Below are 27,279 nucleotides of genomic sequence, written 5' to 3'. Positions count from 1 at the left end.
GATTCTTCTGGCTGTTTTATTTTTTTATCAACATTTTTAAAACAAGCTGACTCCACAATAACATGTGTGTCAGAGTCATATTTATTATGTATAATAATTTATACTGTCCATTAGATTGTGGATCTAATTAAAGTTCCCACACATCTTTATAAATCAGGCCTAACTCCAAAGCCTGGTCCTGTGGGTGGTTCCGACAAGGAGGTCAATCCTCCTTTGGGTTCTGATGCGAACCTGCGATTCTGACCACTCCTATAAAAATCACCACAAATAATTCTGTAGAAGATCAATTACAAATAATCATTCGTTTAGACTAAATATTTGACACTCTGACACTCTTTACACATGACATTGGTATCTCTGATAGGAAATGATCTTCAATATTTTCTAATACATTAAATAACATTGTTGTAGATAATGCAGGTAAAAGGTTAAATTTTCCATTCAGACAGCAAATATTTTGATAACAAGAAGTTCTGTACGGGATAAATGCTGTGACTCATTTCAAATCCTTTGAACATTACCAAAAACTTTACAAATACATGTAAAGACATTCATATCTATGGCTAAGGTATCAACAAGAAACATTTGGCTCAGACTTACTGTGGTCCTGGGGTGGGCTTTTTGCCTTGTTTAATTTCATTCAAAATTTTATTAATATCGTCTACAGTCAAGTCTTCCTGTAATTGTAAAAAGCAGGACTAAGTTATATGTATATAGAAATAGACAAATTATCATAAAAATATCCATGTTTAGAGTATGTATAAATTTTAATAATGATTTTCTTTAATACTGAATTTGTCAGATAAATTTGTGGATAGTTAATGCGTATTGTTGTGGATGACTGAATTCACACACTTACAAAATAGTCGTCATTGATCTGCACCATGGGGGCATTGACACAGGCTCCTAGACACTCCACCTCCAGCAAGCTGAACATGCCGTCCTGGGTCATCTCCCCTGGCTTTATACCTAAATAAAACATGTGCTTGATCTTATCACATGTCCACAGCTTTTTTTTTACTTTTAAACACCAAGTTCAACTTTTTTGTGATAAAAAACAAATTTTACCTAAGTTCTCCTCGATGGCTTTTAAGATTACATCAGAGCCTACTCCGCCCAGGATACAGGGCGTTGTGGTACAGATCTGTACAAAGTATTTACCGACTGGTTTCCTAAATAAAAACAATACAATACATGTATATCTATAAAATCAAATCAGCAAGCCTGGGCTGCGTTCAAGATAGCTGCTAGCCTAGCCGCTAGGTCGTAGATATCTAGGTCTATTGAACAGACAGCTAGGTTAGCCGCTAGGTCTCAGATTTGAAGTTGGAAATTTTCAACTAAAGACTTATTACATGGACATAATTTATTAATTTCAAGCGGAAATATGCATGTTAAGATTCATTATAACTTAAAGGAGGAATAAAATACATCACTATATGAATAGATTTCGTGTTTGTTACAAAGTGGTTACTAAGGTGGCCATCTTGAATTCGATGCTTAGCATAAAATATTTAGGCTACTAATATCTACCTAGCGGCTAGGCTAGCTTTCCATTCAACTACGTAGCCCTACGTAGCAGCTACGATCTTGAACGCAGCCCTGTTCAACTCAGTGCTACTTGTATGATCTTTGTCACATTTTAAAATAACCAATCTGATTATTTTGATTTGTTTTTCGTTTAACATACTGGTACATAATCTGATGCCAAGTAACATATTTCATCAAGAAGAGGGAATAATTACCTATTAAACATGGTATAAAATGTAGCTACTTCATAAACTCTCATCTTGGGCATATCAAGCATCTCTGCTACTTTGTGCATGGCCGAGATGGGCAGCCAACCTTTAAACAAAAATCATAATCAATTAATACAAAAAGATTCAAACTCCTTGCATGACATAAAACTGAATTGAAAATATCAAAGATAAACATGTATGTACGTAAGTGTGTACGTAAATTCACTACACATGTAAAAGTAGAACACATCATGAAGCATATAAATCATGGATTGTTAGTGGAACATTTTTTAATTCATTAATTTAATATAATAAATATGAATTGTTGAGAAACAGACTCTACACTGGTTGTGATATAAAGGAAATGGAGGGGTACGAGGCTACTACCATGTTGTCTCTGTGCCAGATCTAGCAGTGGTATAACTGCGGCAGCTTGGTGGCCCTCGGGGTAGTTTCCTATGATGACATCTGCTCTCTGCAAACATTACATACATATAAGTTGTACACAAGACAGAAATTGTAACATCACATTAATAGAAGCATTAGATATGTGTTTCTTACATTATTTTCACTATGACTGCCTACATATTAATGTTAGATTATAAAATAACCAATATTTGTGTCTAAATATATATTTTCAATATGACTACCTTCTTTTCCTACTAACTTGTGTTAAAAATCTAACCTTTTACAATTTATCATATACATGTAACTGAGTAATGTCATCCCACAAAAAAGTTATTTATACTAATTCATGAATAGTATTTTCATCTACATAGTCAATTTAAATTAGTTACCTTTATATTTTCCTGGGTAAATTCAAAAGGAGTGTTTGGGTTGTTTTCTGGTGAATCTCTATGCTGAAATTAAATTGTTGCACTGTTTTATATCTTTCTTCTTAAATCAAATGCATGTTCACATTATGATATGATATTTATTCCAAATTTTCATGCCAATAACAGCCAATTCACGGCAAACATTTATATTTCCGACAAAATATTTCAAAATCAAATGCCCTATAAGAAATAAATCACTTATCAGTACCCCAATTAGGGTACTATAGAACTCACCACAAATGACTGTGACCCAGATACTGCAGCTGAGCGGTGGAAGGCCCTTACCTGGGCCGACTGGAAAAATAATTGTCATTAAATTAATTCAAAAAACATAGCACATATATGCACATGCCTCTACGTGATCCGTCCATTGTATACTCAGAAACAACTATATAGTACCAATATGTTCGTTCATCCAAAGATAGCATGAGAACGATTTAACCGATGTTACCAATTTCTTGCAGTCTTCTGCCTTCAGCAGTATGTATGTCTATCATGTTGGCATTTTAAATATTCATGTAATTGTGAGTATCACTTTAAATGCTTTGAAGCAAGTTTATGAATCGTTGCTCATTTTTATTCGACTGTTAATAACTCTTTGTATGGTATTATGGGACTATAGTTCGTATACATGTATTACATAAATGTAACGAAATAGAGAAACATTTTTGACCTTCACCGATGTTGTGAATACATTGAATAATTTGAAACAAGGTGCCATTATAAAAGTTTGCTTTCTTTGACAAAAATCTTTCTCTGTAATACAATCGATGTATGTTGTTAATATACAGGGCGAAAGATACTTACAGCCGCAGACAAAACTCTTCCACACACAGTTCGAATCATCTCTGCAGCGGATGTTGACTGAATATTCACTGCGGTGCTTATGTAAAGGTCAAGGACACAAAAACTTAAAAGAAATTATCAATATATTTTATAGCCCTTAAGATTCCTCCAGAAAATTCTTCGTTTATACATCTTGATATGAATTATTTTTACATATTCAAATTATTTTTTTTATTTTTTCTTTGTGGTTTATTATCCGTTTTTATCAGAATGACATTTTATTCTACATTTTGCGGGACTACTATTTCGTCTCTATGTAAACAACATGGAGTCGTTTTGAAGTAAAACTGATTTAATAATGTAGAATATTTATCGTTTTACATAAGATGGGTTCAAGAATTCGTAGCCGTGGTCACACGGGTAGAGAACGTACACATTTTGACATTCAAGTTCGACTTTTTACGGACGAAAAATTCCCCTTAAAGCATGTATCAGGGGAAATGAAAATATCTGAACTCAAAAGATATATGGAATTTGCTGCAGGAATTCCTGTTCATATGCAAAAAATAAGCTATCTTGATGCAGGTAATTCTTTAGTTGGCAGCTGAAATTAACGAAAGATATCATTCAAACCAAGTATTGTTACAATGTATATGTAACATTATAATTAGAAAAACACGTGCTTTGGAAATGTTGCTTAAGTGTGTTCATTATAGACTATTGCAGTACAATTGCATCAGATGTTTCTCCGTTGTGTTAAGTAAAACCCATGCTGGTTGACAATGTGATCAATATGAGAATAATTAACCCTTGCAGTCTTTAAAGTAACAGTACCAATTGAATGACTTATTATTCAATTGTAATTTAAGTTCCCTCTTCATAAGTTCATGTTGTATTCTATTTGAACCACCTTTTAATCCTGTAAAGAGATTCTTAATATTTACAGGGGAATTACTGGAAAACTCCACAATCCGCAGCAATGACATTGTCCCTGGGGCCACATTGAATGTCAGTGTGTGGCCGATGTGGCGAGATCTCATAGAGGCCGCCTCTGTTAATGATATTGACTGGGTAAGTAACACCATTGAGTACATGTAGAGCTCATAGCTAGAATCTGCCTCAGAGTCTGTTAATGAGATTGACTGGCTAAGTAACATCACAAAGTACCTGTAAGATCTCATAGAGGCTGCCTCTGTTAATGATATTGTCAATGACTGGATAAGTAACACCAAGTACATACACGTATGATTTCAGAAAGCTAGATTCTTGCCAAACAAAGCGTGATTTTATGAGTTGTGTTGCTTATGAGAGTTACTGTAATGTGCAACAAGTGATTTTGATTCTATGCTGTTACAGTACATGTATTCATTTATTACGTTGATAAAGGAATTAGAGCAATTAAAATTGATAAAGGAATTAGATCAGATGTTCATTTTAATTCAAGTTTTGAGTGTAGAGATTGAAATGAAATCACATAAGCTTTGTTTTTATTGGTAATTAATTTCTGTTGTTTGAATGTTTGATATGACTGACTTTATATCATTGTTTGAATTTAGGTTTTCAGCCTGGGAGTCACAAATCCAACATCTTACAGAACTCCACACAGTGATTACATGACAAAAAAGGCAAGAAAAGCCTGGCTTGAAGAGAGAGCGTTTTTAGCCCTGGTTATAGCTGCTCATCGAGGTCATGAAAAACTAGTCAAGAGGCTTATTGAAGCAGGTGGGAATTCTGCCAACCATTACATACCTTTCATTATATTTTTATCATTAAGTCACATTACTGTACTGCCATTACGTTTAAATGTTACCGCTTTGAAGAAAAAGTTATTTAAAATTATAGAAATGCATGTACAGCTAAGTGGTTGTTAGATTCATTTAGAAATTTAAAAGTTTAAATTATTAATTTGAATCATTTATGATGTTGGAATTACTTTTTGACAGGGACAGATTTGAATGCATGTACTCCCTGTGGGCGTACAGCTCTGCATGTGGCAGCTTCCCAGGGGCGCGGCAATATTGTAGACATTCTGCTAGAAAAAGGTAATTCAGATTTAAGTCAAATCAATTGAAGATATTTACCGTACATATATCTGATGGAAATTACCAAGCACCACCAACGTCTTTCAAACTAAAGGACTTTACATGATATGCCGATTTTTGTATCAGTAATTATCCATATCAGAGGAAAAATTAAAGAAAGTGAGATGTATCTTAAAAAATGATTTAAAGCATACAGTTTCCTTATTGTGTACCTTTTTTGTATTTGAAACTAGTAACAGTCTACCTATAGTCTTTAAACTTTAAAAGAAATTATTTTACCTATGTTGAAAATCAAATTTTTTGAAATCTTTTATAATGAGTAACAATATGTTTCAATTTTATACCTGTAAGATATATTCAAATTTGCGCTATAACAACACATTGACTTAATAGCTTCTGGTATATTTTGCTTTGATATTGATAAATTTTCGAACAACTTGTTGATCCAAGGTGCTGACATCGATGCAGAAGATGATGATGGTTCCACAGCCTTGTCCATCGCAGCAAAGTTCAACCACAAAAGTTGTGAGCGACATCTTTTCCTCTTCCGCTGGCAAGAACGTGCCAAGCGGACAAAACCAAGTGAAGAGCCTGACCGCATGGCTCATCAGTTTTTTGATTCTGCTTTCCCTGTGTGGATGAAGGGACAGAAGTGTCAACTCTATATGACAAACATTCTGCCTCCAGGCGAGTATGAAGGCACTAGGTTAGATTCTCCCAAAAAGAAAATGCACAATCGAGGATTTACAGAAGATGAAATAAAGTCACTAGAGCGACAAAGAACAGAGGAAAGTTTTGAAATAGACCCTGATGGCTTTGATGAAGATGGTAAGTATTTAATTTCAAAACATAAAATTCACAAAGACATATATGATGCAAGCCAGGGGTGCAATAAAACATCAAGAATAGGATGTATTCTCAAACTTATATGTAATTCCTGATGTAGATCAATGCATGTACCAGGTATGTTAAATGTTGTAAATTAAACATTGGAAGATTCCAATTACATGTATTATTTTTCATTTACAGGGAACTTCAAACTTCCAGTAATAAGAGAGGAGAGACAAAAAACCAAATCAAGGTATATTTAGGCATTGGAAGAAACTACATGTATAAGAAACAAATTGTCAAGCATCATCATGTACTCATATAGATTCATAGAAAATTTATATATGTATTTATATCTACCTAGTAGTTTCTCCTCTATTTTTGTGGTTCCATGCTGTATAGAAACTGACAAGGCTGAAATCTACTGTTTATCGATCCCTCGAAAACTTCAGCAACCTTAGTAAAATCACGGACGGCATGAAATAATCATGATGTCAGACTCAAATTCCCATATAAGATGACTTGACTATTTCTTTTATCTAACTTTAATGTACTGATGTACAATAAATGAGTTACTTTTACTTACTTTTTTGATCAATTCATTGATTTTTTAAAAGAAAGATGTAAATATATAAACAATGATTTAAATGTGATATTTAAATTTATGATTCATGCAGGTTATGAAGGTAAGCGATCATTGCAGAAAAAATTTACTAAACCTGCTAATGCGGGTTATATAAGTATTTCTTCTGCAATTTTGCTTCCTTCAAATCTTGTAAGAATCACCAAAGAAAGTATTTTATTGTTTAAATTTCTTTGAATTCTGATACATTACTTGTATCAAATGACATGGCAGGCCTAGTTTTAGTAAAAACAAAGATTATTGATCGGTGGACACCATCTTGTAAAAATTATTGTAAAAATGCAGGTGATTCAAAACAGACATAATTTATGTCTCTGTTTAAATCAATATTTTAATTATAAAAATTCTTTCCTTTGCTTTAACTGCAGCATGAAGTCAAGTGTCTCCTTCGACGACTGGTTAAAAAAAAAGAAGGCAGTAGAACAGAGAGCGATTGACATCAAGAAAGCAGCCGAGGAAAAAATACGACTAGAGGAAGAAGAACGGTAAATACCAATTCTCATATATATATATTCAGTTAATGTAAATCTGGCAAAATAGATGATTATATACATAAAGTCAAATTGTTCAGAACAGTCATGATGAAAAAGAAAGTGTCTACAATTAAACTGACATTTGTTAGCAGTTTGTGTAATACTAGTATATGAAATATGGTTGGCTCATTTTTAATGAAAAAAAAAATGATATACTAACTATTACCTACAGAACCTTGATGTCACATAATAACTGATTAGATACTGATTCTTCATGACGTCAGAGTAACAAATCTAACAATAACTATACCCATGTAATGGGGAGGGGATAGGTTTAAATGTCAATATTTTTCAAATCCAGAGAGTTTTAAGTTTTCGAAAAAAAATTATTTTATACAATTTAACTACCGGTAAATATCAGCTTACTTTCATGTATGGTTTATTAACTAGCATTTTAAGTTTCAATTTTAGTACTGCAAATTGATTTTTAATAAATTTGAATCACTGGGCAGTTAGTCAGAATTAGAAAATTTTCTTAAAGTAATGAAATGATCCATACTGAGACTAGGATGCACTGCATGTATTAACCTCTGTATGATAAATTTTTGACTGCAGAAGAAATGAAGAGTAAGTAGAATTCATTGCTGTCACTTCACGGCTCTTGTGTTTTGTTTCATTATTATAATGTACTATGTGTGCAAATATTACATGTGAGTCTCAGCTTCTTTATTTCAAATAGCGGTAGCGTTGGGGTTTATAAGTACACGTCTTGCAGCTTTTTATTTCCTTTTTGTGGCTATATTTATGAGACTTTAACTACATAATTATATATGATTTGAGTTTGAACTGTCCAATATGTTTATTTGTGCCTTTGTTTTGTGTGTGATATACAAGTTCCATTGCTATGTTTTGTCTGACCTAACCCTTCCTGTAAGAATAACAAATGATGTGTTTGTCTTTCATGGCGCTGCATGCATACATATTAATTTGACTCCATGTTTCATTTAACCAAAGTATAACTCATTGTTATATGTTTTAAATCATAACATCGAATATCTTCGTGATAAACAATAGCTAAACTGATATCTACCATTTTCAGAAGTTTCATGGGTTTTTTGTACCCCATTTAACTATACAATTACATGTATACATGTGCCCGACTTATACAAACAGTTTTTTAAACTTTAAAAATATCACTACATGTCTTTCCTAATTTTTTTTAAGGTCAGAGTCAGACCTGTCCTATCTTCCATTATTTTCTAATTTACTTTCTATCCCCGCAATATAAAGTTTTCCACAACGTAATTCTATAATGATATTTTTCTATTTGTATGTATGGGGGTTATTTTTTGGTTTCAATGAAAACCCATATACTATGAATTTATATCAACATTTAATTGCACTTTTTATGCTATTAGAAAGAACATCTAAAATATTCTAACTCCCAAAAAAACCTGGTAATGTACCCCGAATGTTTGGGCATTAACAAGTCTAAATGCAAATAAATAAGGAATAGACCTAATCTTTCCTGAAAAATTATCTAAAATTGAGGAACGTCTGGTGTGTCCTTAAACCAAATGTTAGGGGATAACTCTGGATTATTATTTTCTTCATCAAGCATATACCTAAGCACCACAAATAATTGCCAAGATTTGATTTTAATTTTAAAATTAATTTTAACAAAGTTAAATATATATATGTTCATTCAACTGCAAGGAGTTTATCTTCAATATAAACCTTTTTTTATTACATGCCACTGAAGTATGGAGAGGTATGTCAGTTCTCTCCCTTGTTGTAGTGACGGAACTCTCGACCTTTCACTATTATTTCAGTCGCAATCTTCCTCCTCTGTTGTGTTATAAATAAATACAAATGTAACCAGTGTTAAATGTCGTACTGTAAACAATCTAAACCTATAACAGGACTTTTGAAGGAGTTCATGGAAGCGCTTGAATAATCCTGTGAACGTGTTTGAAGCGTATTTTGGGTTGTTGTTTTTTATCACTGGCTGATAGCCACGTTATGTAGACTGCACAATTAATAAATGTATGTTGTCATTCAGTGACCCGGAGCTGAGAAGGTATGTCTGTCCGTAGTAACTCTATAGTCACGCTCGACACAAGAATCCAGGGGGCGAGATCTCTCATTCTACTGCCATTCTTTAATGCTTTTGCAATGCTGTTACTATTCAGAGTTTTTATTATTCTTTTACAATGATGTGCATGGCTCTTTACACAGTTGTAATGCTACAAGAATTCGAAATTTGGTCGTTGGCTTTAAACTTTATATCGTTTATAATTAGCTTTCATCGATTATTTGCTACTAATTTTGGTCACGCTGTAGATGCATGCATATATATACTGGAATATATTGGAATCCAATTTCTGTCAATCGCCGCTTGCGTCTGATTCATTTTAATCGAAAGAATGTCTTACATAATATTTCTTGCTGTTGTAGAAAGCGATTGGAGGCTGAAAAATCGCAGTCTTACGAGACATGGCTAGCCCAGAGGGAAGTGGAGAAAAAGAAGGTGGAATTCCAACGTCAGAAAGACGATCTCCCATTGGCTGCAGATCGGGGCCCTGGAGCCCTGAGGGCATATCTTAGGTCCCTGGGCAAAACCCGAGCGGGCGATACCTATGAGGATTGGCTGGATCAAAAAGAGACTGAACTAGATTTATATAAGGACAGAGTGCAATCAGCAAAATCATTAACTGCTTAAATATAGTCTTGTGATCCAATGTAATGTGATAGGCGCACTTGCGTTAACTTTTTAGTGTAAAATTTGCTTCAGAATGGAATTTGCAAACTAATAAAGATGCAAGGGTTCAAATAACGTTATTAATGCAAGTGCAAGTGATCAAATTTTAAGCTAGTTTTCATGTAATGCAGGAACTATTTCAATTACTTGTTATAATGTGTTATATGTATTTATGTAATGTATATTTTTTTGTATAGAAATTTGTTTATACTTGTAATTTAGGAATACGAGCAAATGAAATTTAAAAATTGAAAACAATATTTTTTGGTTTTTTAATGTTGTTTTTTGGTTTTTTCAGTGCTATGAGTGCTGAAAATAGACAACAAAGTTTACTTTGTATAACCGAATTTGAATTTGAAATGTTAAAACTAGTGTCAAAATACACCTAGTCATCGTTTCCTCAGCGTTTAAACGTGTATGAAGACGGATATATAAATTATCAACTTTTATTGACTTATTTTTATGCTGATTTCGATTTAATAAGTTGTCATTAGGTCGGATTTCTTCTAAATTTTTGTATAAAAAGGAAAAGGTTTAAGTGCCTTCGTGTGATTTCTATAGTCGACAATGATTGGAAACACAAAATCTTGAAATTAGGTTGTGGTTAATCTGAACAAAAAATTCTTCGACAATTTTGCAACCCCACTAGTTGCAGATTTATTGTTGGGTTAAACATTAATTTAAGGGATAGTTTTTCGCTTATTGTAGCCTAGTAGAACGAGCGTGGCGGATGTAGAGACGCTGGCAAGTTGACTTCCGGGTGACCTTGTTTATGATGGCGCTGCGAAGTTCTTCCTGGGTCAAGGGTCGAAGGTCCATCTCTTCACCGTAATCATTGAAAATATCATCGTCCTCACTGCAAATAAAACTATCAATGTATTCACCTTTCTTTCTGAGAAAAAAGATCTGCAGGTGCTATAAAAAAAACAATGCATCTCACCCGGCATTTGGCGGTTGAATAGAAATTGTAGGTGGTAAATCCACTTTCTGGGTTTGTTGGTGGACAGGCGTTGTAGAGTCTCCTCTCTTTTCCTGTTTTGGTGGATTCGCCTGCGAACGAAGTACATTTTTATTAAACCATTAACAATCATCTGAGAACGCTTTATGACGTATAACCATACCTTATGACTGACACACCATGATACATTACAATAAGTATAGCCGTTATACAGACCTTCATCTGCAGGTACTGCTGGGCCTGTAGTAGCTCCATCGTCTTCTGTTCAATGATGCCCATGTACTGAAGGATGTTCTTGTTGGTGACGCGATTGTCACTGCCCAGCATGTCCTGAATGACGGAGGAGTCGCACCGAATGGATCGGAACAGCAACTCCACCCCACTGCGAAGCTCATCCAGCACCTTCTTTACCTTAACATTCTTCTCCTCAGTGGCCTCCCTTTGTTGTCGTATCTTGTCGCTCTTCTCCTGTTTCAAAACAAAACACAAAAATGTTAGAAAAAAATCAGTCTGATGATATTTTAAATGTTAGTTTTTTTTCTTGACTTCATCTTATCAACACCGAATCCAACCTCCAGGTCTTTGAGCATTTGGACGCGAACGCCTTCATTCTTGATGTCGTCCTTTTCAAACTGCTTGATTTCCGCCTGCATGTTGTAAATTTCATCGTGCAGCTGCTCGACCTCATCGTTGATTTCGTTGACATACTGGAAAAGCGCGAAATTTTCGTTCTCTCGCCGGATGAAATTCGTGACTATGAAGTCAACATCGTCTTCGCCGGTCGCCTCGCGAATTCGCTGGAAGGCTTCCTCCAAAGTTTTAATCTGTACTTTCTCTGCGTCGATATCCTTGTCCCCTCCCGAACCTGACCAGCAAAACAATAAAAAAAAAAAAAAGGGTCACAATGAATGCTTTTAATTCATATTAGTCAATGTTTAAAACCAAATAAACATGCAAAGATGAACGTATAAAAAATATTGTGTGTCAAACTTACATTTCTTTTTCTTTGCCTCTTCTTCCTCTTTGAACTCTGTACGTTCGCATGTTTTAAACATCATGAACTCTTTTAGGCGATTATCGTGGTCGATGATGCGATACAATTCTTTCATTTCCACTTCCTGCTGCGCGATGTCTTTTTCACTTCTCTCTTTTAATGCCAGCATTTTGTTATGAGCCTCATCTCTAAAAAAAATCAACGAATACTTTGTGTTAATTAAGTTATTAAAAAGTAATTTTACACCCCGACTTAAGCGTACGTATCTAGATTCAAAAGGCTGCGGAACTTGCCTGTCTTCATATGCCTGAGATGCCTCGGTTACTATTTCGTTCATAGACTTCTTCGTGTCATTCAGTTCCTTGCTAAGTTTTTTGAATAGACCATTGAATACCAGGCGGTCTTGTCTGAGGTGATCAATCTCCTTCCTCAGACGGCTGTTCACTGATAACTGCTGGTTAAACTTGGCCATCTCCTGGTTATTAGGAAATATTTAGCGTTTTTCATTGAATTCTCATTGCTTTAAAAATCTTAAAGCAAAACTCTTAAATCATTACAGGCAAAGAATAGGCTCACAAAATCTGATTGGTTTAGACGCAGTTGGTAATCCGTTCTATTACCCTCAGCGTTAGCAACACACTTGGCACTTGTTACATGCGCGTAAATTATGCGCGTACGGTTCGCCGTAGAATTCACTTCATTTCTATATAAAAGCAGTTAAATGTTCTTTAAAATTAAGACATTCAGTATAATAAAATAAATAGTGTCTGTTTGGGAGGGTAACTGTTGAAATTGACACCCCTCGAAAACCTTTGTCAACCTCCGCTTCACGTCGGTTGACAATGGTTGTCTCGGGTGTCAATTTCAACAGTTACCCTCCCAAACAGGCACTATTTATATATTATTATACTTTCATGTTAAATAATGAAATCTGATTGGTTTAGACGCAGTTGGTAATCCGTTCTATTACCCTCAGCGTTAGCAACGCACTTGACAACGGGTAACACAACGAATTCTTACATGGGCGTATATTATGCGCGTACGGTTCGCCGTAGAATTCACTTCATTTTTATATAAAAGCAGTAAAATTTTCTTTTAAATTAAGACATTCAGTATAATAAAATAAATAGTGCCTGTATGGGAGGGTAACTGTTGAAATTGACACCCTTCGAAAACCATTGTCAACCTCCGCTTCGCGTCGGTTGACAATGGTTGTCTCGGGGTGTCAATTTCAACAGTTACCCTCCCATACAGGCACTATTTATATATTATTTACTTTAAGGAAACTATTATTATAAACCTAGATGGGCAGTGTACGCTTTATAAACCGCGAAGCAAAGTTATATCATACCCAGTTTTTTTCTTTACTCCACCCAGCATACCAATGTACATCCTACCACGCCATTCCTGTTTATAGACTAGTATGTTTTTTTCTTTACTATATATTTTGACTTCCCTTACCTACATATGTAGATTACTATTAAGGAGCCATTCTTTATGCAATACGTATTTTGAGTCTTAATTAATCAAGTCTTTTTCCCTTGGCTGACAAATTTCGTCATTGGATACCATTCTCTTTTCGACAAACTGTTTCGCCCTTTGGTTGGCCCGAGTCTGTTTTCGATAACTTGTACCCCCTTATGGATAACCCTTTAAGTTTTCAAACATTCTAATTTCTAGTCTTTTTTCCCATGACTATTGGCTTATAAATACGGTTTAATAGTCTTACATTTGCCGATCTGTTTTCATGTGGATGCCTATATCGTCTCCTGGCCTACTTCATACCTGATTCTGATTCAATGAAACTTGCCAACTCCACGATGACCTACGTCTGTTTTCTATGACCCTATCGTCTATTTGATGGCATATGTATTACCACAGCCAGCATTTTTCTATGCCAGTGTTATTTTCAGGATGACAAACTAAATATATAGTATCTATTATCTCATCGGGGTTTTTTTCTTCAAATTGTATCGTTTTTGGCTTATAGCTTACTTTATCCAGTCTGTTTTCCATGACCCGTATCGTCTTTTGGATGGCTTGCTCTTCGTGGGCCTCAATGACTCCCCCTTTTTGTTTATTGTAGGATGTGATACAGTTATCAAGCGACCTTATCTAAAAGGAAAGCCTTAAATATCAGTTCTTCTGTACTTAAACTTCATAAGAACAATAAAACACCAAAAAAAACAACATTTATTTTTTGCATTTTGCGTTCTTGGATTACAGAAAGTCACTCACACACAGTCTGTAATATTCAACATCAATCATATCTGACAACTTCTGAAGTTTTCATTGACAAGCAGCTTGTCATGTATGCTCAAAATCACATTACAATTATACCGATATACTAGTACTCAATAAGAAGCTCATCAAGTACCGTACACTTTGAACTTTCCCATGAATACAATTCGAACACGAATAACCGACAAAATATTTAGCCCCATCCTTTACTCTTATTGGCGTTTCAACAAAAGAAAATAGTTTTATTCTAATTCATCGAGTTCGGCCGAAATAAATTATATTCAAAATCGATATCTGGCGCTACAGTACTATCTGCTTAAAGTGATACATGTATTTGTTGCTTTATAGTTTATTAAGAACGATATTAAGACAGCCTACATTTTTTTCTTTACAAAAATTAGAAAAAATTATGATTACATTTACATACTTGTAGTATATTCTGTGATGAGATTTTTGATATCGGATTATTAAATCGGATTCTGTAGTAACTAAAAGTACTGGAAATGGTGTAAATGCTTGAGTAAAGGTGTCTGATATAATGTGTGATGAACTAGATTACAATAAAGCTTTTTCTGAATGAAAGAAGTACACGGTATAACTTTGAATTTCAGTATGTAAACGTATGATTTTTTGAAATAGTTATTGTAGTAATTTTTGTCGCAGATAAATGCGTTGGACAAACGTTGAAGAGAGAAACAAGGGTTAAATAGATATTTCAAAATATCTCACGTGTAGGTTCAGCATATGCAGCGTAGAGATTACCAGTAAATATAAGTTCTTGTTAATATAATAAGATATATTGTAACGGCTGTGCTAACATAAATACACGCTTTACAAATGTGAATGACGAGGAAAGGGTAAACATTTCAGGCAACAAAATTTGTACCTCGGCATCGAGTTCTTTGATCCGCGCCTCCTCGGCGTCCGCCTGCGCGCTGTGCATGTCCAGGTTGTCTATTAGATCCACCAGGCACTCTGTGTCCTGTATATCAATGGTCCGATTCTTATCGCTATTAGCAAGATTCAGAACAGTCCTAATTTCTCTGTTCTCTTTTAAAAGGGACTGAATTTCACACCTTTAAAAAAAGTCTTATGATACACTATTTCATAAACAGTATGATGTATGCTGCAGTAATTTTGATTTTAAGAATTTGATTCATCAACAAACAACATGAAAAGAAGATATTTAAGTATTCAAAAATAGTTCACTCTCAAATAAATCCATTATAATTTAGTTGGTTGTTCTCTTACACCTAACACCTCGGTTACTCGCTTACTCTTGTTTCCGCAGTAGATTCCTAGCATCCTCTTCATACGCCTTCCGGTCGTTCTCCATCACTCGGAGTTTCCGCTGGAGCCGAAGCATCTCGGCACTTTGAGAGGCCTCGTCCATCATTTCATCCGCCGCATCTCTCTGATTAGCTCGCCTCATTTTCTTTCCGTTTTCTAATGTTGATTCTATTATGACTATGACAACGGCGGTCCCCAACGGCGCAACTTTGTTGCTACGTTTTCCCAAACACTCGTTATTGTGACGTCATAATTCATGCATCGCCGTTATGATAATAACGTTTAGTAAAAATGACTGTTTGTAATTCTTTCCTCTTTTTCGCAAATTTGTTTAGTTCAATTTTAAAAATACTTGACCCAAATTGTTGTAATTGTTCATTGAATCAGCAAAATTTATTTGAGAGAGAATTTTGGAGGTCACGTCTAACCATGACAGCCTCTTAAACCGCTGTGAAATTAACGCCGACATTCAAAAAAAAAATTCTGACAAAGCTCAGTATCTTTGAAACAATTGCGATTTTCAAAACAAATCCATATTCATAAATCGTTGAGATGGTGACCGTTTCAATTGGCTCCGCCCAAATAAATGAAAATAGGTGAAAGCATTTCAGAGATTTTACTTTGACATTAACCTATGACTTAGTCAGAGGTAATGAGCTTGATTTAAAGTTTTATGCACACCTGAAAATTTCGAGCAGGCATTTTTGGGTTTAATATGAGCAAGATTAATGGGGAAAAATTATGGTCTAAAACTGTATTTTAAAGTTTTTTAAAAGAGATCTACTATGACCCTTATTTGAGTCAAATCCCTACACACCCTTTACTCAAATCCTCTGTCTATGTAAACTACGATTTATGAGTAACTATTTTCTGAATTATATTTGCGTGGTCTGATATGACCTTGATATAGAAACGTCATTACACACCCTTTGACCAAATGCACTCTGTGGGTGAAGTATGGGTCAGATTAGACCAAGAGGGGGGAATATAAGATGCAGACAAGAAATTTTCCGATAATTATGGTATGACCCATTTATCCCAAGGCACTTTGTAGGTGAAGAACGAGCTAGATTGGGCCAAGGGGGAAAAATATATATCATGGACAAGGGATCTCGGACGGATGGAAGGAAGGACAGACTGGTCATTATAGGTTGTCAGCAAAGCGGGGCTCCTAATTAGATTTATCTTTTGACTAATTAACTCATCAACACTAGCTTGTGTTATTAAAATCGGGAGCTAGAATACGGAATCATGTACTTCTACATCCACTTTCTTAAATTTTATTTTAATTATATAGCATAGAAATCAACGTTTGGGAACTACTTACATGTATATAAATCACATGTAAATTCATAGGCAGTGATTCAGTTGTTGCATTTAGAGGCATTAAATGATCACAGAAATTAATGGAAAAACACAGTAGAATGTATATATAAATAAGTACATAACATGGTCAGTGTAAAAAAAACTGCAAATGAATAATGTTAAATAGATAAATATCATTTTATTTCAAAATCATTGGATAAGACTCTTGAGCAGACAAACAATACACACAGAAATCAGCCAGTCATTAAGAAGTATATGGCAGTATCAATACTATACAGTGGAAATTCTTGACTTATTGGACAGTGTATGCGGTAGGTTCTACATGGAATGCCTGGATAAAGTCGTGGATTAACAAATTCTGATGATAAACTATGTGTTTCACCTGTCTCCACATACATAACACAGAGAGGACACACACACACTGTTCAGATTTACATGTACATGTATTCCTACCTATTAAACACAAATATTCTTAAAATCCTACACTCGTGTAACTGTTCCTTGCAGTCATCATTCAAGCTGAACCACTGCTCCACACTTACATAAGATTCTCAAATTTAAGACAAATGTATACATTGTTCTCAATACTACAGAATGTCGCCTTTTGCTATAAAACCCAGTGCATAAATACATGTACCAGTAGAATGATGCACCACAAAGAGGACAATCAATAGGTGTGTTCACAAAACTGTTGTATACATTCAAACACCATACAAGTACATGATCAATCAAACCAGTAAAATTTTAACATTTGATTACATATGAAATTGGTTGAAATTATAACAAGACTTTTTTTTATCCATTTCAAAAAATTTTGTTCAACAGCAGCAAATCATTGGATTCTAAAAGATATATAAACACTCTCATCTTCGCATACCAGTAAATGATTCCAAGACAACATTAGAGAATAACTTCACAAGATACAGACACCTACAGACACACATTGCTATTTGAATTTAGACCCCAAAAATAATCACTCATTTTGAAAATCAAGCTTGCAAATTGATGAAATTATTTGCATTTATAATTCATTAATATAGTGTATATACCGGTACTTAATAACTTCAAATGTTTCAATATAATTCATAAACTGTTAAATCAAATAAATCAATATATACTGAATGCAAAGTTTGAATAAATTACATGCACCAGCACAAATACATTTCTCAAATTTTAATATAAAGATGAATTCCAAATAAGATCATGGTCCAGGTCCGCATGTTTCAATACAAGTTCACTGAGTACATGGTAGTTACGGCCTGCTCTGCAGGTTTGTTTGTCCTACAGCTGAGAACTGAGGGAGATTCTACAGGTCTATACATGTCACTGGACCAGACAGAGCCTTCGTGTCCACACGGAACTTTCCCTTAGTTTTCACCGACTCCTGTAGATAAACCATAGCAATGATTAGCTCTTGTTAAAAATTGAAAGTAACAGATCCCTTTATATTTGGATAGATAAAAAGGCAAACTGCTCAACCGAGTCTCCTTCTAAACCCCCCCCCCCCCACCCCACCCTTTCCCCTTCTACCTTCCACCTTTTACCCTCCTATGAGTTCTACTATACAGCAGAATTTTATACTATAATTTGTTACCCTACTTTATTTGTATATTTCATGTATATATGTAAGACTTCAAAGTCCGGTGATCACATGAAAGTCTGATGGTCTCATTAAAGTCTGATAATCTGCGCCAAAGTCCAATGGTATGTTGCCGAAAGGGACACCAATGTCTGATGGTGACAGAATAAAGACGTTTGTGATGCATGTCAGGCATCGTCATAATTAACATCATACTAAGAATTTAAAATCAACAGAATGGCAGCGTCAGGCTGTTCGGACTAACGGTCCAGTCTGGAACAGTTTGAATTGAGGTGTAAAATACCGTATATTACAGGCGGAACATTCGTCTTGATTTTGACTGAAATGTGTTTATGGTAGAGGACTGCAAAAACGAAAAAAAAGAATGTGTCCAAATACCTGTTGCACTTTTAAAATTTGCTTGGAATTATTCAAAGACAATTAAATCTAAGAAACATGTTGAGAACTTTGGGAAGTGTCTGTTTGATTAATATAGTTATGACCATAAGCTAGATTTTCCCTCTTTATTTTCAATTCAATTTAAAAGAATTTTATTTTAAAAGGCTTACCAAAATTTATTGTGACACATAGAGACGGATCGTATGCACAAAAGAAACAATATTTGTACTATTTATATGGGAGTCTTACTATAACCAAGAGACTTTGGTGCAGGGTGTCACACCATTGGGGTTTGGCACAGACCATCAGACTTCGGCGTGACCATAAGGTTTTGGAAAACCATTGCACTTTGGAGTAATACATTTGCATCATAACTTTACCCTTTGCATTTGAATTTTCATCATTTCCTCCTTTAACTTCTGTAGCAGTGGTTCATTGGGCCTCTTTGATCGAACTTGGGACTGCAATCCAGTAATTGCATGCTCTTCTTTCTACAAACAATAGAAGATTGTTACATTTATATTACATTTTACAACCCATGCAACTATGAAGAGGTATTTATTGAAAATTGTGCTTATAAATTTTGATTTTACGAATAATAAACCTTTTTTTCTTTGACACTCTTCCAGGAAGATCTTCCATACAACCGTAACAAAGCCCCGAGACTGTAGATATGTGGATGAAGTTGCTGTTCCGAAAAAAAAGACAATGCACAGCATATGAAAATAATAATATTAACATATTCAAAATTAAGGATCATACAATAACTACCAGGAATAGCCTGGTTAAAGTTAAACCCTCCACTAGCTCTTCAAATATGATGGTCATGTGAATGAACACATGAGCATCAACAAAATAAGAGTATCAAATTTAAACTTTTAAGCCTCACAACCTAACCATGACCTCCAACATGGACAGAATACATGAATTTAGGAATTCTTTTTATTTTTGAGACAAAAAGGAGCATCACAGAAGGTTATTTGAGATAAGGACGTCGCCATGCCCCCTGACTTTAAACAGAGTGTATAACACTGGTACAGACAAGCACCGTTACCTTCAGCATAGCCTGAGCAGCACTCTGTTTGCCCTCCCGCTTGTTTTTACACACCACCTGCAATGCAGTTAAAACATGTTTTTAGGAAAGGATGAACCCCAATATCTTTCTATCAACCATTGAGTAAGATATCTTAAAAAGACTTACAGTAACAGAATGTTTTCCAACAGAAAGCGTGTATTCACTCTTTTGATGTTTTAAGGTTTTAACATCTATTTTACACTGAGTGTCCCCCAAGCCATAATTCCTGTGAAAATGAACAGAAAAGGAAGTCAATTATTTGCATGAAAAAACAAACAAACCATATCACGTTAAAAATGAGTAACAGAAAAACAGAATCAGAACTCACCTTTTGAGACACTCTAATAATATTTGAAATGGACTAGGTTGACCAGATTTATTGCACAACTCATAAACTCTTGGGTCCTCAATCTTAATATCATCGAAAAACTGAAAATAAAAACAGCAACATAATGTCTTTGTCCTTTACTGACTTAAAGCTGATTCATCTGAGTTTATCGACTAATTTTTCATACAAACTAATTATCCTGGATAATTATAGACTTTTGCCTATTTACACCAGCATAATCAATCTTTTTTATGAGATAGTAATATTTGTAGTATATAGAAATAATTTGTGTTAGGTTACACAAAAATACAATGTGCGTTTGTCAAGTACAGTTAAAAATGTAAACAAAAAGAAACTTGTTTGATTTCATCCCCAAATTCAGTCCACATTTTTTCATCAATTTTTGTACAAAAGATTCGAGGAAAATATATACGCCAGTTTATTTTCCATTTGCCAAAACAAATTTCAAAACAAGTGAAAAGCTGTCAATGTGACAGCAAACTGGGTTTTCTTTTATGTGAACTGTATCCATAATCCATGTCAACCTGTCTCCAGTGAAATGGAGTACCCTATATGCAACATTTTGCCAAAATATGCACACCTCTGATGTATGTACAATTGATCTGCAAAAGAACAACTTCCTATCTTGAAAACTGTAGGAGGAGTTATCCATACAATGAGGGTACCCTATATGCAATATTTTGCAAAAAAATGACTGAGTTCAAAAGCTGGTATATTTTTCATAAATTATCGGAAATCAAAATCCTAGCAATATGCACACCTCTGATATATGTACAATTGATCTGCAAAAGAACAATTTCCTATCTTGAAAACTGTAGGAGGAGTTATCCTTACAATGAGGGTACCCTATGTACAATATTTTGCCAAAAAATGACTAAGTTCAAAAGCTGGTATTTTTTTCATAAATTAACAGAAATCAAAATCCTAGCAATATGCACACCTCTGATATATGTACAATTAATCTGCAAAAGAACAACTTCCTATCTTGAAAACTGTAGGAGGAGTTATCTGTACAATGAGGGTACCCTTTTGGCAGCCGCCCGCCTGCCCACCCACCCACCCTTTTCACCATTTTAATAACCGGATTTTTCCGTTGGAAAACCCAGTTAACAAACTATTTCTAGCAAACATCAGTCTAATACAATCATACCCACTATGACATCAGGTGAATCTGTATTATTAAGGTCTTCCGTTTCCAACGGAAGACCTTATTGTTTTTCTTAGGTTTCTTTTTCCCTATTATTAAGGTCTTCCGTCTTCAGCGGAAGACCTTACTGTTTTTCTACGCGTTCTCATTCTTCTATATTATTATTTTTTTTCTTGGTAGTCACCCTTAATTTCTCAGCCATTTCTCAATCGATTTTAATGATTTTTACAGGGATGATGTCTTAGGTGAATATCTCTTTGCATCTTACTTCCTGTCTGAAAATTCACTTCCGTTTCTGAATTATCTCCCTTTTTCATGTATTTTGGAACATGATATTGTCCACGCATCTCCTCAAAAACTGTTATAGTTAGGGACTTGAAATTTATATGCAAGATAGAGTGGTTATGGTAGATTTGCTTGCTTGTTTTAGATTTGACCAGAAGTCATCATCCTTGAAGCTCGCCCGGAACTGAAAATGTTGATGTTAAATTTTTTTGACAATTTTTACGAAATTTGAGATTTGATCACGAATATCTTTCTTCTAATCAATATTTTGCTAACACATGTAGAGCATCAAAAATTAATCTATAAAAGATCTTTCAACTGACACCAAGCAAAAGGGGCTGACCCCTCATATTAGGGGCCAAGAGGGGTCTAAAGTCTTTTATCTATATCTCTTTAATGAAAAATATTTTGTAATGTATTATAGAAGCAAAAATGTTTATCTTCCAGTTATCTACCTATATTTGTTAAAAGTTTTCTGATATGTTACATAATTTGGATTTTAAAGGGGCTAGAAGTCCAATATTTTGATCATTTATTTCTTAAAAAGGACACATATTTTGATATGCATTATAGAAGAGAAGATACTCAGAATAATATTCGTAATAATATTTAACCACCAAAGTTTCGTTTAATGGTCCTTATAAGGAGATAAAGGATCGGCCCCTAAAACAATCTTTCCCTAATATCTCAACAAGAGGCCCAGGGGCCACATCGCTCACCTGAGCAACAGTTGCCTTAATTCTGATCAAATAAGCGTTACAGTATCAAAATATCTTGACAACTGAGTACAGTAGATCTTGCTAAAAAAAACAAATGACATGTTTAATATAGAACCCCCCCCCCCCCCACCCTTCATAAAATCATTTAGTTTTTCTGGCCCGATTCTACTTGATCATTGATCTCGGACCTTTAATTTCAACTTAGTACCATTCTGTATTACCGTACTAATTACCAGACCAATTCGTTCATTATTAACAGAGTTATGAACTTTTTGGCATTTGAGTTTTAATTTTCGTGTTTGACATGTACTGTAGAAAAAAATTCTAACTCCCGAGCCCTTCACTCAATCCTCATGAAATTTTGTGTAAATGTACCTCGGACCTCATTCTGTTTTTCTGCCAAATTTGCAGCGGGTTTAACAATTAAGAAGAAATTTCCTATATCAAGCCGCGAGTATAGCCTATATGGGGACTTAAAATTTACACAGTGCAAGGGATGTAAGCAGCCGCGTAATATTTCTGTTGCATGTATATTTCTTGTTTTCCGTTTAGTCTGTATCTACGATAGCGTGTGAACTACTTATGAATGTTAGAACTGTGGAAATTACTGTCATCAATTTTTTTATGAATAAATTTACGTGTTACTGATTTCGTTATTTCTACATTTATAAGAATTTTATCAATCCTGTTGATATAAAAAAGTCAAACATAATAGTAAACGACACAAAAAAATCTCTACTCTGAAATACATGTGTAAAATGTATCAGTCATTGTTTTAGGACTTCCCCTAATTGTCGTTAACCGAATCCGAGATCCACACCTCAAAATTCTACTTTCGATTTATTTACGACGAAAATCAAGCTCGGTCCTTTTCATCCCCCTCCAGACACAAACACGCATTAATATTTCAAATGACCTCTCACTGTTACCAAACCTGAGTAGTGAGACATCTTACACGTTGTTTTTCATCTCATACAAAAATTCAGCTCCTGTCCCGGGCGGAAACGCCCCAAATTCAAAGAGAAAATCGGGAATTATTTCGCGTCAGCCATGTTTTGACGCGAACCTTTGATGAAATACTGTTATGACACCTGCAAAGGCTGTGTGGAGCCAAGATTTGTTCTTTCTTTATATTTCCTTCTCTCCATTTTTTTTTGGTGACTTTCTAACTAAGATATTCAAAATAAATGGGTTGTTGGACTGAAGTACAAGTTGAAAAACACTCTTCCTTTAAGATTTAGACAAAAACAGTCCTTTATTATTAAGGTCTTCCGTCTTCAGCGGAAGACCTTACTGTTTTTCTACGCGTTCTCATTCTTCTATATTATTATTTTTTTTCTTGGTAGTCACCCTTAATTTCTCAGCCATTTCTCAATCGATTTTAATGATTTTTACAGGGATGATGTCTTAGGTGAATATCTCTTTGCATCTTACTTCCTGTCTGAAAATTCACTTCCGTTTCTGAATTATCTCCCTTTTTCATGTATTTTGGAACATGATATTGTCCACGCATCTCCTCAAAAACTGTTATAGTTAGGGACTTGAAATTTATATGCAAGATAGAGTGGTTATGGTAGATTTGCTTGCTTGTTTTAGATTTGACCAGAAGTCATCATCCTTGAAGCTCGCCCGGAACTGAAAATGTTGATGTTAAATTTTTTTGACAATTTTTACGAAATTTGAGATTTGATCACGAATATCTTTCTTCTAATCAATATTTTGCTAACACATGTAGAGCATCAAAAATTAATCTATAAAAGATCTTTCAACTGACACCAAGCAAAAGGGGCTGACCCCTCATATTAGGGGCCAAGAGGGGTCTAAAGTCTTTTATCTATATCTCTTTAATGAAAAATATTTTGTAATGTATTATAGAAGCAAAAATGTTTATCTTCCAGTTATCTACCTATATTTGTTAAAAGTTTTCTGATATGTTACATAATTTGGATTTTAAAGGGGCTAGAAGTCCAATATTTTGATCATTTATTTCTTAAAAAGGACACATATTTTGATATGCATTATAGAAGAGAAGATACTCAGAATAATATTCGTAATAATATTTAACCACCAAAGTTTCGTTTAATGGTCCTTATAAGGAGATAAAGGATCGGCCCCTAAAACAATCTTTCCCTAATATCTCAACAAGAGGCCCAGGGGCCACATCGCTCACCTGAGCAACAGTTGCCTTAATTCTGATCAAATAAGCGTTACAGTATCAAAATATCTTGACAACTGAGTACAGTAGATCTTGCTAAAAAAAACAAATGACATGTTTAATATAGAACCCCCCCCCCCCCCCACCCTTCATAAAATCATTTAGTTTTTCTGGCCCGATTTTACTTGATCATTGATCTCGGACCTTTAATTTCAACTTAGTACCATTCTGTATTACCGTACTAATTACCAGACCAATTCGTTCATTATTAACAGAGTTATGAACTTTTTGGCATTTGAGTTTTAATTTTCGTGTTTGACATGTACTGTAGAAAAAAATTCTAACTCCCGAGCCCTTCACTCAATCCTCATGAAATTTTGTGTAAATGTACCTCGGACCTCATTCTGTTTTTCTGCCAAATTTGCAGCGGGTTTAACAATTAAGAAGAAATTTCCTATATCAAGCCGCGAGTATAGCCTATATGGGGACTTAAAATTTACACAGTGCAAGGGATGTAAGCAGCCGCGTAATATTTCTGTTGCATGTATATTTCTTGTTTTCCGTTTAGTCTGTATCTACGATAGCGTGTGAACTACTTATGAATGTTAGAACTGTGGAAATTACTGTCATCAATTTTTTTATGAATAAATTTACGTGTTACTGATTTCGTTATTTCTACATTTATAAGAATTTTATCAATCCTGTTGATATAAAAAAGTCAAACATAATAGTAAACGACACAAAAAAATCTCTACTCTGAAATACATGTGTAAAATGTATCAGTCATTGTTTTAGGACTTCCCCTAATTGTCGTTAACCGAATCCGAGATCCACACCTCAAAATTCTACTTTCGATTTATTTACGACGAAAATCAAGCTCGGTCCTTTTCATCCCCCTCCAGACACAAACACGCATTAATATTTCAAATGACCTCTCACTGTTACCAAACCTGAGTAGTGAGACATCTTACACGTTGTTTTTCATCTCATACAAAAATTCAGCTCCTGTCCCGGGCGGAAACGCCCCAAATTCAAAGAGAAAATCGGGAATTATTTCGCGTCAGCCATGTTTTGACGCGAACCTTTGATGAAATACTGTTATGACACCTGCAAAGGCTGTGTGGAGCCAAGATTTGTTCTTTCTTTATATTTCCTTCTCTCCATTTTTTTTTGGTGACTTTCTAACTAAGATATTCAAAATAAAGGGGTTGTTGGACTGAAGTACAAGTTGAAAAACACTCTTCCTTTAAGATTTAGACAAAAACAGTCCTTTATTATTAAGGTCTTCCGTCTTCAGCGGAAGACCTTACTGTTTTTCTACGCGTTCTCATTCTTCTATATTATTATTTTTTTTCTTGGTAGTCACCCTTAATTTCTCAGCCATTTCTCAATCGATTTTAATGATTTTTACAGGGATGATGTCTTAGGTGAATATCTCTTTGCATCTTACTTCCTGTCTGAAAATTCACTTCCGTTTCTGAATTATCTCCCTTTTTCATGTATTTTGGAACATGATATTGTCCACGCATCTCCTCAAAAACTGTTATAGTTAGGGACTTGAAATTTATATGCAAGATAGAGTGGTTATGGTAGATTTGCTTGCTTGTTTTAGATTTGACCAGAAGTCATCATCCTTGAAGCTCGCCCGGAACTGAAAATGTTGATGTTAAATTTTTTTGACAATTTTTACGAAATTTGAGATTTGATCACGAATATCTTTCTTCTAATCAATATTTTGCTAACACATGTAGAGCATCAAAAATTAATCTATAAAAGATCTTTCAACTGACACCAAGCAAAAGGGGCTGACCCCTCATATTAGGGGCCAAGAGGGGTCTAAAGTCTTTTATCTATATCTCTTTAATGAAAAATATTTTGTAATGTATTATAGAAGCAAAAATGTTTATCTTCCAGTTATCTACCTATATTTGTTAAAAGTTTTCTGATATGTTACATAATTTGGATTTTAAAGGGGCTAGAAGTCCAATATTTTGATCATTTATTTCTTAAAAAGGACACATATTTTGATATGCATTATAGAAGAGAAGATACTCAGAATAATATTCGTAATAATATTTAACCACCAAAGTTTCGTTTAATGGTCCTTATAAGGAGATAAAGGATCGGCCCCTAAAACAATCTTTCCCTAATATCTCAACAAGAGGCCCAGGGGCCACATCGCTCACCTGAGCAACAGTTGCCTTAATTCTGATCAAATAAGCGTTACAGTATCAAAATATCTTGACAACTGAGTACAGTAGATCTTGCTAAAAAAAACAAATGACATGTTTAATATAGAACCCCCCCCCCCCACCCTTCATAAAATCATTTAGTTTTTCTGGCCCGATTTTACTTGATCATTGATCTCGGACCTTTAATTTCAACTTAGTACCATTCTGTATTACCGTACTAATTACCAGACCAATTCGTTCATTATTAACAGAGTTATGAACTTTTTGGCATTTGAGTTTTAATTTTCGTGTTTGACATGTACTGTAGAAAAAAATTCTAACTCCCGAGCCCTTCACTCAATCCTCATGAAATTTTGTGTAAATGTACCTCGGACCTCATTCTGTTTTTCTGCCAAATTTGCAGCGGGTTTAACAATTAAGAAGAAATTTCCTATATCAAGCCGCGAGTATAGCCTATATGGG

At 34.6% G+C, this 27,279-nt stretch overlaps 4 protein-coding genes across 8 annotated transcripts in view; 1 reads left to right on the top strand and 3 right to left on the bottom strand.

Annotated features, from left to right (window-relative positions):
- On the bottom strand, nucleotides 1-3,531 carry LOC105318424 (NADH dehydrogenase [ubiquinone] flavoprotein 2, mitochondrial). Its single transcript, XM_020063357.3, has 9 exons — nucleotides 3,383-3,531; nucleotides 2,810-2,869; nucleotides 2,537-2,599; nucleotides 2,127-2,214; nucleotides 1,746-1,845; nucleotides 1,069-1,172; nucleotides 860-969; nucleotides 601-677; nucleotides 1-249 (listed from the first exon to the last, which is right to left on the bottom strand). The coding sequence occupies exons 1-9, from the start codon at nucleotides 3,419-3,421 to the stop codon at nucleotides 147-149; spliced, it is 744 nt and encodes a 247-aa protein (XP_019918916.1). The 5' UTR covers nucleotides 3,422-3,531; the 3' UTR covers nucleotides 1-146.
- A 127-nt stretch (nucleotides 3,532-3,658) lies between these two features.
- Nucleotides 3,659-10,368, top strand: LOC105318417 (ankyrin repeat, bromo and BTB domain-containing protein DDB_G0293800). Of its 3 annotated transcripts, XM_011415530.4 has the most exons (10): nucleotides 3,659-3,946; nucleotides 4,308-4,432; nucleotides 4,918-5,083; nucleotides 5,305-5,403; nucleotides 5,854-6,231; nucleotides 6,433-6,484; nucleotides 7,243-7,359; nucleotides 7,963-7,974; nucleotides 9,410-9,427; nucleotides 9,805-10,368. In XM_011415530.4, the coding sequence occupies exons 1-10, from the start codon at nucleotides 3,748-3,750 to the stop codon at nucleotides 10,067-10,069; spliced, it is 1,431 nt and encodes a 476-aa protein (XP_011413832.3). In that variant the 5' UTR covers nucleotides 3,659-3,747; the 3' UTR covers nucleotides 10,070-10,368. The 3 variants fall into 3 exon arrangements, with proteins under 3 accessions (XP_011413832.3, XP_011413833.3, XP_011413835.3); XM_011415531.4 differs by lacking the exon at nucleotides 7,963-7,974 and having other exon boundaries at nucleotides 9,805-10,171; XM_011415533.4 differs by lacking the exons at nucleotides 7,963-7,974; nucleotides 9,410-9,427.
- Nucleotides 10,369-10,729: 361 nt separating this feature from the next.
- Nucleotides 10,730-15,780, bottom strand: LOC105318418 (coiled-coil domain-containing protein 63). The gene is made up of 9 exons (XM_011415534.4): nucleotides 15,579-15,780; nucleotides 15,188-15,377; nucleotides 14,056-14,175; nucleotides 12,354-12,535; nucleotides 12,061-12,248; nucleotides 11,639-11,931; nucleotides 11,283-11,534; nucleotides 11,049-11,158; nucleotides 10,730-10,964 (listed from the first exon to the last, which is right to left on the bottom strand). The coding sequence occupies exons 1-9, from the start codon at nucleotides 15,731-15,733 to the stop codon at nucleotides 10,808-10,810; spliced, it is 1,647 nt and encodes a 548-aa protein (XP_011413836.3). The 5' UTR covers nucleotides 15,734-15,780; the 3' UTR covers nucleotides 10,730-10,807.
- A 1,290-nt stretch (nucleotides 15,781-17,070) lies between these two features.
- Nucleotides 17,071-27,279, bottom strand: part of LOC105318419 (microprocessor complex subunit DGCR8) — a 39,807-nt gene continuing 29,598 nt past the window's right edge. For all 3 annotated transcript variants that reach the window (XM_011415535.4, XM_011415537.4, XM_011415536.4), the window contains exons 13-18: nucleotides 20,299-20,399; nucleotides 20,097-20,196; nucleotides 19,950-20,006; nucleotides 19,500-19,583; nucleotides 19,276-19,386; nucleotides 17,071-18,301 (exon numbers count right to left, since the gene is read on the bottom strand). In XM_011415535.4, the coding sequence (XP_011413837.1) occupies nucleotides 18,224-18,301; nucleotides 19,276-19,386; nucleotides 19,500-19,583; nucleotides 19,950-20,006; nucleotides 20,097-20,196; nucleotides 20,299-20,399 (531 nt within the window). In that variant the 3' untranslated portion in view covers nucleotides 17,071-18,223. The remainder of the gene's footprint in view (nucleotides 18,302-19,275; nucleotides 19,387-19,499; nucleotides 19,584-19,949; nucleotides 20,007-20,096; nucleotides 20,197-20,298; nucleotides 20,400-27,279) is intronic.

The sequence above is a fragment of the Magallana gigas genome, chromosome 3 (assembly GCF_963853765.1).
Source record: "Magallana gigas chromosome 3, xbMagGiga1.1, whole genome shotgun sequence".
NCBI classification, from domain to species: Eukaryota; Metazoa; Mollusca; class Bivalvia; order Ostreida; family Ostreidae; genus Magallana; species Magallana gigas.
Note: the sequence above shows the minus strand (reverse complement) of the source record. Positions and strands in the feature narration are given on the sequence as shown.